The sequence below is a fragment of the Sapajus apella genome, unplaced genomic scaffold (genome assembly GCF_009761245.1).
Source record: "Sapajus apella isolate SASKATOON/1434 unplaced genomic scaffold, GSC_monkey_1.0 scaffold122, whole genome shotgun sequence".
NCBI lineage: Eukaryota > Metazoa > Chordata > Mammalia > Primates > Cebidae > Sapajus > Sapajus apella.
In genome coordinates this window covers 2,160,721-2,173,150 of record NW_022437062.1, presented here as the reverse complement: position 1 = coordinate 2,173,150, position 12,430 = coordinate 2,160,721, and the positions used below count along the sequence as shown (strand labels likewise).

The window sequence follows — 12,430 nt, the reverse complement described above, 5'->3', positions numbered from 1 at the left end:
CTTAACCTGTGTCCTCACCCTTGAAGTGCACTTAGTCAAACTCTACATGGTATTAAAAACTTACTCTTCCTGCATGCCTTTGGTATTTATCACCCTGTCCTTTGTATGTATTTTTTCCTGAATAGTATGTTTCTCAGGTGTCGTGAGCTCTTAGGGAAGGGGCAGTTTGGTCTCTGTAATTCTTCTTGAGCACTGACTAGCACAGCATCAGATACAATTAAGGGCTTAATCAATGCTGCCTGATAATGGATAAAAGACTACTAGACTCAATGGGACTTTTAAGGCTTTGGGATTTTAAGCCACTTTTTTTCAGTTCAACATATTCCAGAACACAGTATACTGTCACTGCCTTTGAAGGATCTATAGAGGGGATCGAATTAGGCTTGGTTATTTGTGGGGACGGACTTCAGAATCAGTCATGTATTTTTGAGGTTGATATCACGATTCTTTGAAGATTAAAAAAACAGTCTTCAACTCAGCTGACAGTTGCTCAACTGGCATGGAAGGAGTATGCTAAATACATTTCTGGTCCCCCTTTTTTCAACAGTGAAACAGAAAGAATAAAAATCCTTATTCAGGAGATAGTCACAGCAGCCTGCTGAAGCCCAGTAAATCTGACTGCTGAGATAGTGTAAGGAACTTTGCAGCTTATACAAGTTGGGAGGGAAGCTCAAGCCCGATACATGATGAACAACAGCTGGACACTGGCCATGCCTTCCTGGTCTCTGGTCTCCACTGCCCTCTAGTTTATCTCCTGGCAGCACATTTTCTAAGGAGATTATTTTCAAATAGAAAGCCATTCATTCTGCTCCCAAATCCATCTTAACTGAAAGATTAAAGTGTAAAATAGGTGTAAAATAAGATTGAAGTATAAAATAAAGATCTAATGAAAATTTAATGCTAAACTAGTAATGCTAAAAGTGCTTCCTCTTTTCCAAGTTAAAGTCGACAACAAACAGCACTTTAAAGCAGCGACTCGAGAAGTGGGGCTCTTGGGTCAGATGCATCAGCAGCGCCTGGGAACTTGTTAGAAATGCAAATTCTTGGGCCCCACCCCAGACCTACTAGAGTAGAAACTCTGGGGGTGGAGCCCAGCAATGCAAAAAAAAAAAAAAAAAAAAAAAAAAAAAAAGCTCCATATGTGATTCTGACACTCTAATGTTTGAGAACCATTACTTTAAACCAATCTTGAAATAGTTTAAACTGTTCAATGTTGTACTAAATTGTACTAAATGAATATCCCTAACATGTCAAATGTTTCTCAATTCTATACATAAGGTCTGAGCAAACACAACACACACAGTCACTAGTCCATCATTCTGAGATCCCATGGATTTTGAGCTGCCTGGGATCTGATTAAGCCTCCCCTTAGCTTCCCAGGAAGCTCCCAGGGCTGGGGTGGGCTGGCGGGGGTTGGTATGGCTGAGATGAGCCACACAGGTTCCTCTGCTTCATCGCAGGAGACACAAGGATGTGAAAAGGGGCCCACAGGAGGAACACGAAGCTGGAAATCTTTGAATTCAATGATTTCACTGAAATCCATCAATTTTAATCATTTTTTTGGAAGGGAGGAAATATTTCGTACTTTTCAATCGCTATTTCACAAATAAAAATCCAAAAAAAGACCACGCTTTTAACATTTTGAAAAATCTTTTCAGATAACTGCTTGATGGCTATGCTAAGCTGTGCCTCCCTCGTGGTGAGCAAAGGCGCTGACGGAGTTTGGCCTCTGAAATGTTTGTGTCCACACTTATTTCCCAGCTCCTTGACCCTGCATTGCAATGTTTATTAACCAATGTCTTCTCGCCACAAGTCTCCTGGCTTTACCCTGTCCTCTCTTATTCCACCACAGCTACCCTCCAGATTGCAAGGAGAATTACTGGGACTTTATTCCTCCAAATGATTCCAATTTCTGTTTGATAACAAAGTTTGCTCATTCAACAGTCTTTATGTGCCCGAAGAATGCTAGGACAGAAAAGGTTCAAAGTACCAGATGTACAATATCATTTTATGATACTCTTCATCACAAGAAAAACCTCCATCCTAAGAAAAATGAAAATGCAAACTCTCCTCAGTAACTTCTCTCACTTTAAAATTGTACTTCTCATCACGACCTATTACACCCACATAGTCATGTGCCATAGGCTCTGCAGACTGTCTCCAACATTTCAAAGGCTCAAAAGCTATTTTTAAAGCCAAAATACAATCTAGATTGCTGTTCTGTAAAGCACTTTTAAAGAACAAAATAATAGAGTGATTTTTATGCCTGTGGGCAGTTAGCCAACTCACCAAAAGATTGAATGCAGCTGTCAATGAGATCGTCCAGGCTGGCTCCTTTGGCTAAATGTCCCAGAGACACCATCATTCGGAACTGGGTGATCTGGGCCAAGCTGGGATGGGAGGGGAAGGGGCTATTGGCTGTCTTTGCCTCTAGTCTTGCTTTAGGGGCAGCTCTGCAGCCATGGGAAGGTTTCCTGGGGAAAGAGAGAAGGCAGTGAGGGGACAAATTGGCAGCTCCACACTCTGAAGGCAGATTGGAGTGGAAGGGAATGGAGATAAGACAATTAATCTCAGTTGGGCTGATAGAAGACATACCCCTCCCACTTGGCAAATGCACCAAACAGACTGGTTGGCTGTTAAAGAGACATCTCCCCAGCAAAGGTGAGATTTCAGAGTTGCAACTAGGACTTTTGATCCTGGCATTAGGATTGCTCTGTCCTACTGTCTCCCGGTTCCTGAAGGGGGAATGGCAGAGGTAAGACTATCCTGGAAGTCCTGAGCTCCCAGCAATATATACATTTTTTCAGCTTCTAAGCCACTGACTTGAATCTTAAGAATTGTTTACACTGGTCTCAACTTGGGCTAACTTCATTTTGAGCAATACCTGAGATACTACACAAGGTCAGTCAGCCTCAGAATCACCGTTAAGAACGTTAGGGGAGAAGTCAGAGGCTGAGGACCCATGTGAAGGAAGTGAGGGGTGATGGTCGTGGTGTTTACATTTTGAGTCCTGCCTTTCTTACAAATCTTGGTTGATTTTAAGATCTTGTTTTTCACGGCTGATAATACAGGTAACCATTATGAGTCATTTTTGTTACTAAACATCATTTTTTCAAATCCTTTCTTGGGTCCTTAATGATTAAAACAGAGAGCAGAGCTGTGAGAGTGTTGTTCCAGAACCCAACGTAAAAAAGCAAGTTTGGATCTAACAATGGCTTAGAGCCCAGCGGGCTTTCATCTACTCACATGCAGCTTTATCTCTGGTCACGACCTCATCTGTACAAATCATTTTGCAAAACGATTTGGGAAGTTTATTGTCCTCTCCATTAAAAAATACACATACACACATCCATATCTATAATCTTTGTGGTTTAACAGTGATGAGTATTGCTAGTAACTCTTTTGGGCATTTAGTTAATTCTCCTCTCTCTACTGTGGCTTTGGTTATTTCACAGTTTACTAACAAAGCAGTAAAGAGAAAAAGAAAAAATATATACCTCAGAACTATAACTTTACTCACTATATATTATTATAAATGCATAATGTCATCAATTAACCTCTAAGAGCTTTTTCCATGAGTAAGGCATTGTGATTGGCCAGGGAGGACCACAGTGAGCTAGTCCAGGTGAACATACTTTATATACTCATTACATATTAATTGCTATTGTTACATAAAGGTAGTCTAGAAGTTCCTTAATACAAAACTCTGAGAAATCAGACCGAGATAATAAAAATACAGCCACATAAATGTTAAATAAATGTTCTATGAGTGTCAAGAGTAAGAAGCCTGTTGTTCCCAGAGGAGAAAGAGGCAGTTTGAGGGAGAGTGCCTAGGAAGCTGCTCTGACAAGATAGAATCTCCATCAAAGGGGCTAAGTGCTTAGATCAAAATAAAATCCTAGGCACACATGGGTTTTGGGAAACCAGCCTGCTAAGAGATGGTGTAGAACTTAACTATGGGGCCACTCTGTACACAGCTGGACCTGTGCAGGGGCACTCTGGCCCTTCAGGTTGTTTCAGATTAGCTCCAGAGCGCTGGTGTGCCGTGGCCGCTGGCCTCTATTCTGACCTGGTGCAGATCTAGTGAAATTGAATCAACAATTGGTTACTGGACATCTGCTAACCCTAGGCAGTAACTACTGAAAGATCAAGTCAACAGGACTCAACTGTCTGGCCATAATTGATTTTCTACTGGCCCTGGGATAGCCCCAGAATCTGATCGGTCTCCGAAAATAAAATAATAATGGTGACATGAATTGAGTGCCTATGCCACGTAGGCTAACAGCTCAGAAGGATGTTATTCCCATCTCATGATGCTGAACCTTAAAAGGGTAACTAACATAGGCAAGGTGATAAAACTCATATATCATCAATCTGAGATTTGTACTCAGCACCTCTCTGGCTTTATTCATTTAATAAATATTTACTGTGCCTGGAACTCTGCACATTTCACAACATTAGGGTTAGTTGTAGACCATCACAGAGAGGCTGAAAAGGCCAATTCAATTTAAAATGAAAGTAAAATCCTTCAAAAGCACAGCTGATAATGTAAAGGCTGAATCTCAGCCCATATTCCTTTTGCAAGCCCTCAGAACTGTCCTCAGGTCCCCAGAGCTGGACAGATTCCTTATGGTCATTTTCCAAACCCCTCCTCCATAGGTGTGGAGGTCCAGAGTCAGAAGGGCAACGTGCCTGCTCACCACTGCAGAGACAGGCTAGAAGCCAGCCCCTTGTGGCCCATGCTGTGCTCCCCAGGTGAGCTCCCTTCCCTTCCTGGAAGCACTAACAACTCTCTAAACCTGGGGCTACATATCCACGGCTGGGATTAGTCAGCTTTCTGCCCCAGCTGCTGCCTTTGTCACCATTAAGACCTCCACCAAAGGCAGAGTAGGGGAAAGACTTTTTTTAAAATGTCATTCATTATGGAAGTCTTTCTCTCAGACTTTTCACAATACCTCTCCCCAGATCCTGGAGGCAACTGCAGCTAGAGGCTGTATCTACAGACAGAACTCTTCCTGCTAGGGGTGGAGGGGAGGTGGCTACTGATCCAAGGAAAATTCCATTTTCTTTCTTGGTTGGTCTCATTGACCATTCAAGACTCCTCATCCTGCCCTGTTTTCTAAATGGTCATGTTTCCTAGTGTCACCAGTAAGAGAAATCACTTTTATAAGCGGGATTCTTGAGGGTGGATGCGTTTACCAGAGCTAGGAGGGATTAGGGTGAAGTACAGGCTAGTAAAAGGGAAGAGAGGGTGACAAAAGCTATGTGGGAAGTATGGAGCCCAGAGAGACTCAGAGGGCTAGGGCATGAGAAATCAGGGAGAAGAGAAAATATTAAAAGCCAAAGTGCAGTCTAAGAGTTCTAAGAAGATGGAGATTATTTGCATCATAGACTAGGAAACCTGGGTTTCTTGGTGTACAGTCTCTTGACTGGTTGCCTTGTAAAAAAAAATCCTCAAGTCGTTCTGGCTTTTCTGGTGAAATGGTGGCAGGCAAAGATTTATAAATGCTTTATTACAGGCAGGTCGAAGGGTGTTTTAACAATCCATAGAATAAATGACTTCTAAGTCTGTAAAGGCATATAAAAAAAAGTAGCCAAATGTTTTCTTGCAAATTAAAAAACAAAACCCCAACAGAAACAAATTAACTTGAAGGTGTTTTCCGAGCCTAAAAGTGACCAAAGCCCCATAGGTTTGCTGAAGGAGACTGTCTAAACTGGTTTAGGTGAAATCCTCTCCAGGCACAGGTATCTCAGTGGAGGTCAGTTTCAGGCTGAGCTTTTTATAAGATCCAGCCTAGAAAAGTAAGGCATGAAAAGGAGTAAGGGAACTGTAACTTCCATGACTTTCTTTGCAGTGGAAGGTGACTCTCTTGGCTTCTAGTGTGGACTCAGTCCCGTCCTCTCCCCCTTATACTCCATTTAATGTACTGAACTCCTCCCTCTAAATCTAGTTCCAAGTACAGTGGTGGACCCTCAGGGGATACATGGACGGGGAGGGGCAGGGCGTGCATACAGGGCCAAGAACCCTTCGTTCTGGGGATGGTAAGCACGGAAAGTCCAGCATCGCAAGCTTCCTGCCGCTACTGGGCATGGCGGTGCAAGGCGCAGTCCCATCAGTGTCGATGTGAATGGAGCTGTGAAGTGCACACCTTGTCCAGCCCTACGCCGAGGCCAGGCCGTTGTCCAGGCAGGTGCCCAGTTCTGGTCCTGTCGTTACAAACTCAAAGCTGCCTGGCTAAGAGCCCTTTCACTCACTGCCCCTCTTTCTTCAACTTCTGTTATCCAGGACCCTCTCTGGAATCATAGTGAGGGGCAGAGGAGTGCAGCTTCCCATCCGGAAGGCGATATGTTTCGCCGACCCACAGATCTGGAAACTTCCGTAGGGCAAGGGCGACCAAGCGGTGCCACCTCTGCGGGCTCCCAGCAAGCGCCGTCGGCCGTTCTGGGCAGGGCCGGGAGGGGCCGCCAGGTGGCGCAGCCGGAGCCCCGTGCCCCAGCAGGTGCGGGCGGCGCGGAAAGTCCGCGAGTGGGAGTCCCGATGCCGGGCGGCGAGATGTGAGGGAGGAGGTCGGCGGGCGGCCGCCGGCTCCGCGAAGAGCTTCGGCCCTAGCCAATCTAGCCGAGCGAACTCTGGGCTCGCGGCTGCCCCTCCACCACCCCTCAGCCCCAGCTCCCTCCTCAAAACCCTGGGGCGCAGCGCGCCGGGCACTCCTGACACGTCCGCCCCTCGCGCTGGGGTCCCCGGACTCCGGCCGACCTTGGCCCCCCTCCGCCCTCAACTTCCCTCGGCATGTGGGGCAGCGGGCGGGGTCCTCTCTCCCAAGAAAGGACACAGGCGCTCCCGAGGGCCACGGCCGCCTCTACTCACCGCGGAGCCTCTCTCGCCTTGCCCAGCGTGCCCATGGCCGCGGCCCGCGCTCCCGGAGCCGGCTCACCTAGCGCAGCGGGACGGGTTCGGCGGGGCGCGGCGCATCGCCCCCGCCGCCACCGCCGCCGCCTGCTGGCCCTCTCCCCCGGGCCTCGCCGCTCCGGCCGCCCGCCGGCCCACGAGCCCGGCGAGCCCGACCGAGGCGCACCGCAAGCACAAACTTTGTGCGAGCGCGCCCCCTCTGCCTCGCGCGCGCGCTCACACCCGCCCGGCAACCACCTGACACGCTGATGCTGGCGGCTGCAGGAAACGTGCAGCGCCCCGCCGCGCTTCCCCGAAATCTGCCGCTTCCCCGAAACCTGCCCCTTCCCGCGGGCGCCCGGACCCTGCGCCTCGCGCGGTTCTCTCACCCCGACCCGCCGTCCACCTCTCTCGGCCAAAGGGTTGAGTCTCAGGGGATAGTTGGGACGGGAGCGGGCTCCCGGCCACCCCGCCCGCGCCTTTCAAGGCACCTGTGCCCGACGACCTCCACCTGAGCCCGGGAAACGGGCTGCGCCTAGCGGCTCCCAAGGGACCTCTTTTCTCGCAGCCAACCCGCGGCCTCCACCCCATTGCCTGCGGCCGCTGCTCCACACATTGCAGTGCAGACGCCTTGTGGCCTCGCGGGCCTCTCCTGTATGTATCAGAGCGCGGAGTCCAGCCGGGGAAAGGGGCAAAAAGACAGTTGTGAAGTTGCCTTAACCTGCGCATTGGGGTCTCTAGGTAGCGGTTCTCAGGACTGGGCCGCAGACGTGTGCCCTGCGCCCTGTACGAGGGCTGCCCGTGTGGAGGTGCGCTCTGCAGGCGTGAACCGAATGGGGCCCAGACGCTGCCGCCTGGCGTCGGTGGATGTGGGAGACGTGGGGACAGCTTTCCTACAACGTCAGTGCGCGCAGAAGACCTGGCCAAGACGGGCGGCCCACCCGCTGCTTGTCCAAATGATAGTGCTGATAATTTCAGTAGCTAATGATTGAGTGCAGTTGTGCTAAGTGCTTTCTATACATTACCTCATTTAATCCACCCTCCCTGATACAAAGATATCGCTGTCGTAAAGATGAGAAAATGAAGGTTTAGAGAATAATATGCCTCAGATCATACAACTAATAAACAGCAGACAGAGCTCTGACTTGGACTGAGGTCTGTCTGACTCCTTGTAATCACTGCTGCACCGCCCTAATAACACACTCATTATCACGGCCACAGATCATCACTCTAGCCACAGTCATAGCTGTCTTCCCTGCCGCAATGTTCTGGACCTGAAAGCCTTCCTCTATTTCATTTATATATTTCCTTATATTTGTATGCTACCTTGTCCTTAAAACAGAATTCAAGATAGCTTACAAGAGCATATAACCTACAAAAAGAAGTGTGAAATGAAAAATGAGGCACAGAAGATGGAGCCAAAAATGAACATCATTCAAAATAAATGCATCTCCTAGGGTCCAATACCCTTGCTACAAGTGGTACCAAAATTTGTCTCCTGCATTTCTAGCAGTCAAGTTTAAAGAGAGGCCTGGTCTAAAATTCAATTCCTATCACATGCAAGACCAAAAACAAAACTGCTCAAAAGATCTCCCTTTCTTGATACTGAGACCAACAAGAAATTTCTCCAGAGAATCCTTATGAATACTGGGTGATATAAACAGCCAAGTCCTCAGCTGCAGCTGCAGAAGAGGTAGGTGAAAGTCAGGAGAATATTAAATAATGACACCCTTCCTCACTCACTGAATCTAAGGCTCAAACATTTTCAGAGTTATCTATTAAACACTCTTCCTCATGTAAGCCCTACAACCTAAACAACCAAGTTGGTGGATGTCTGAGGATGGTAAAGATTCGTATCTATGAATCTGTCTATCTCCTAGCCATCCTACGTTTGTAGTCTTTGACTTTGCTCAGAGACCTTCTGTTATTACCAGGTGAACAATTACTTTTCACTGACTCCTGTACTCCAGAATGAGCTCTTTACCGCTCTCTTCTTCAGTACGTACATCTATAATATTTACACTTTCAATTGCCACATTATACTCTGTGTCCCTGTCTTACCTCCACAGCTAAACTGTAAATTGTCTGAGGTCAAGAATCAGGTCTTATGCTTCTTTGGCTTTCACAGCTGCCAACGTGGGGCAGCAAATGTGGGACATTACCAATAAACTGCTGTGGATTTGATTTTGAAAAACAGAATGTGGTAACCTCAAAGAATAAAATAAGATCCTTCCTGATTATTTCTGGAGAAAGGGTTTAAGTTTTTCTTTGAAGTCCCTTGTCTAAGGCAGGAGTAATAAGCTTACTGGTGCTGTCCCCGGTGGCTTTCATGGGACCCCATCACAGGTTATTCAAGGCCTTCAGCATTTCTCTATTGCTTCCCCCTTGAAAATAGAGCCCTTTCCATGCCATTCATTGCATTGAGCCTTTAGACAGCAAAGCAAAATCTTTGTATATGGTAGGAGAATAATCCAGACTTATACTGCATATGCATAGGTATGTATGCCAAATGGATACCTTTATATAAATGCATCATTGTATTTATATGTAAATATACATATACACATCATAATGCACATGTCAGCAGTTGCACACATCTGCACACCTACAGTCAGTATACAAGTGGTTGAAATTGAGGTTATTAATTCATTCAAGAAATGAATCTTGCTAAGTTTTCTAAAGAAAGAGGCTTCCATATACCCAGCAAGTGTTTTTCTCTTGGACTTTCTGAGAACTCTGTACTTCACTTCCATCTGATTCTGCTTCTGGGCCCCCTAGAGCTCTTTTCTGAGGTTTTCTGGCTACTCCTACTTGAGTAATAAGTCTTTTCCAAACATCTAAAAAATGAGAAGTTTGTCTATGTCTCTTTTCATCATCGACCATGTGCTTAGTCTCCCTGGTATTATATGAGGCACCTTTGACCTCAAGAACACACTTCTTCTTTTTCTTTAAGGCAGAGTTTTGCTTTTGTTGCTCAGGCCAGAGTACAATGGTGCGATCTTGGCTCACTGCAACCTCCGCCTCCCAGCTTCAAGTGATTCTCCTGCCTCAGCCTCCGCAGTAGCTGGGATTACAGGCACCCTCCACCACACCCGGCTAATTTTTTGTATTTTTAGTAGACACAGGGTTTTGCCATATTAGCCAGGCTGGTCTCAAACTCCTGACCTCAGGTGGTACGCCCACCTTGGCCTCCTAAAGGGATTACAGGTGTGAACCACTGTGCCCAGTCTTTTTCTTTTCTTTTTTTTTTTCCACAAAATACATCATTTAATACAACAATCTTGTAAGGTAGCTAATGAGAATAATAGTCATGTTTTTTTAAGTTATACTTTAAGTTCTGGGGTACATGTGCAGAACAAATAGGTTTGATACATAGGTATACACGTGACGTGATGGTTTGCTGCACCCATCAACCCATCATCTACATTAGGTATTTCTCCTAATGCTATCCCTCCCCTAGCACCCCACGCCCCAACAGGTCCCAGTGCGTGATGTTCCCCTTCCTGTGTCCATGTGTTCTCATTTTTCAACTCCAACTTGTGAGTGAGAACATGCAGTGTTTGGTTTCCTCTGATCCTGTGTTAATTTGCTGAGAATGATGGTTTCCAGCTTTATCCATGTCCCTGCAAAACACATGAACTCATCTTTTTTTATGGTTGCATAGTATTCCATGGTGTAAATGTGCCACATTTTCTTTAGTCTATCATTGATGGGCAGGTTGGTTCCAAGTCTTTGCTATTGTGAACAGTGCTGCAGTAAACATGAGTGCGTGTGTCTTTATAGTAGAATAAATTGTAATCCTTGGGGTATATACCCAGTAATGGGATTGCTGGGTCAAATGGTATTCCTGGTTCTAGATCCTTGAGGAATTGCCACACTGTCTTCCACAATGGTTGAACTAACTTACACTCCCACCAGCAGTGTAAAAGTGTTCCTATTTCTCCACATCCTCTCCAGCATCTGTTGTTTCCTGACTATTTAATGATCACCATTCTAACTGGAGTGAGATGGTATCTCAATGTGGTTTTGATTTGCGTTTCTCTAATGACCAGTGATGATGAGCTTTTTTACATGTTTGTGGGCCGCATAAATGTCTTTTTTTGAGAAGTTTCTGTTCATATTCTTCACTGACTTTTTGATAGGGTTGTTTGTTTTTTCTTGTAAATTTGTTTAAATTCTTTGTAGATCCTGGATATCAGCCATAGGTCTGATGGGTTGATTGCAAAAATTTTTCCCCATTCTGTAGGCTGCCTATTCACTCTGATGATAGTTTCTTCTGCTCTGCAGAAGCTCTTAAGTTTAATTAGATCCCATTTGTCAATTTTGGTTTTTGTTGCCATTGCTTTTGGTGTTTTAGTCATGAAGTCTTTGCCCATGCCTAAATGGTGTTGCATAGGTTTTCTTCTCGGGTTTTTATGTTTTAGGTCTTATGTTTAAGTTTTGAATACATCTTGAGTTAATTTTTGTATAAGATGTAAGGAAGGGGTCCAGTTTCAGTTTTCTGCATATGGCTAGCTGGTTTTCACATCCCCATTTATTAAATAGGAAATCCTTTCCCTGTTGCTTGTTTTTGTCAGGTTTGTCAAAGATCAGATGGTTGTAGATGTATAGCATTATTTCTGAGGCCTCTGTTCTGTTCCCTTGGCCTATATATCTGTTTTGGTACCAGTACCATGCTGTTTTTGTTACTGTAGCCTTGTCATATAGTTTGAAGTCAGGTAGCATGATCCCTCCAGCTTTGTTTTTTTTTTGCTTAGGATTGTCTTGGCTATATGGACTCTTTTTTTGGTTCCATATGAGATTTAAAGTACTTTTTTCTAATTCTATGAATAAAGTCAATGGTAGCTTGATGGGTATTGCATTGAATCTACATATTACTTTGGGCAGTATAGACATTTTCATGATATTGATTTTTTCTATCTGTGAGCCTAAAATGTTTTCCATTTGTTTGTGTCCTCCCTTATTTCCGTGAGCAGTGGTTTGTAGTTCTCCTTGAAGAAGTCCTTCACATCCCTTGTAAGTTGTATTCCTAGGTATTTTATTCTCTTTGTAGCAATTGTGAATGGGAGTTCACTCATGATTAGGCTCTCCATTATTGGTGTATAGGAATGACTGTGATTTTTGCACATTGATTTTGTATCCTGAGACTTTAGTGAAGTTGCTTAACAGCTTAAGAAGATTTTGGGCTGAGATGATGGGGTCTTCTAAATGTACAATCATGTCATCTGCAAGCAGAGACAATTTGACTTCCTCTCTACCTATTTGAATACCTTTTATTTCTTTCTCTTGCTTGATCACCTTAGTCAGAACTTCCAATACTATGTTGAATAGGAATGGTGAGAGAGGGCATCCTTGTCTTGTGCCAGCTTTCAAAGGGAATGTTTGCAGCTTTTGCCCATTCAGTATGATATTGGCTGTGGGTTTGTCATAAATAGCTCTGATTATTTTGAGATATGTTTCATCAATACATAGTTTATTGAGAGTTTTTAGCATGAAGGTGTGTTTAATTTTATCAAAGGCCTTTTCTGCATCTATTGAAAT

General features: G+C 45.0%; 1 protein-coding gene across 3 annotated transcripts in view; it reads right to left on the bottom strand.

Moving 5' to 3' along the window:
- RASGRP1 (RAS guanyl releasing protein 1) overlaps positions 1 to 7,097 on the bottom strand; it is a 76,160-nt gene extending 69,063 nt beyond the window's left edge. Inside the window, exons 1-2 of one of the 3 annotated variants that reach the window (XM_032261201.1) lie at positions 6,869 to 7,097; positions 2,290 to 2,474 (exon numbers count right to left, since the gene is read on the bottom strand). In XM_032261201.1, coding sequence (XP_032117092.1) covers positions 2,290 to 2,474; positions 6,869 to 6,903 — 220 coding nt within the window. In that variant the 5' untranslated portion in view covers positions 6,904 to 7,097. Of the gene's footprint in view, positions 1 to 2,289; positions 6,792 to 6,868 lie in introns of those variants that run through there. The other 2 variants (XM_032261202.1, XM_032261200.1) reach the window with 2 other exon arrangements.
- Positions 7,098 to 12,430: the final 5,333 nt, after the last annotated feature.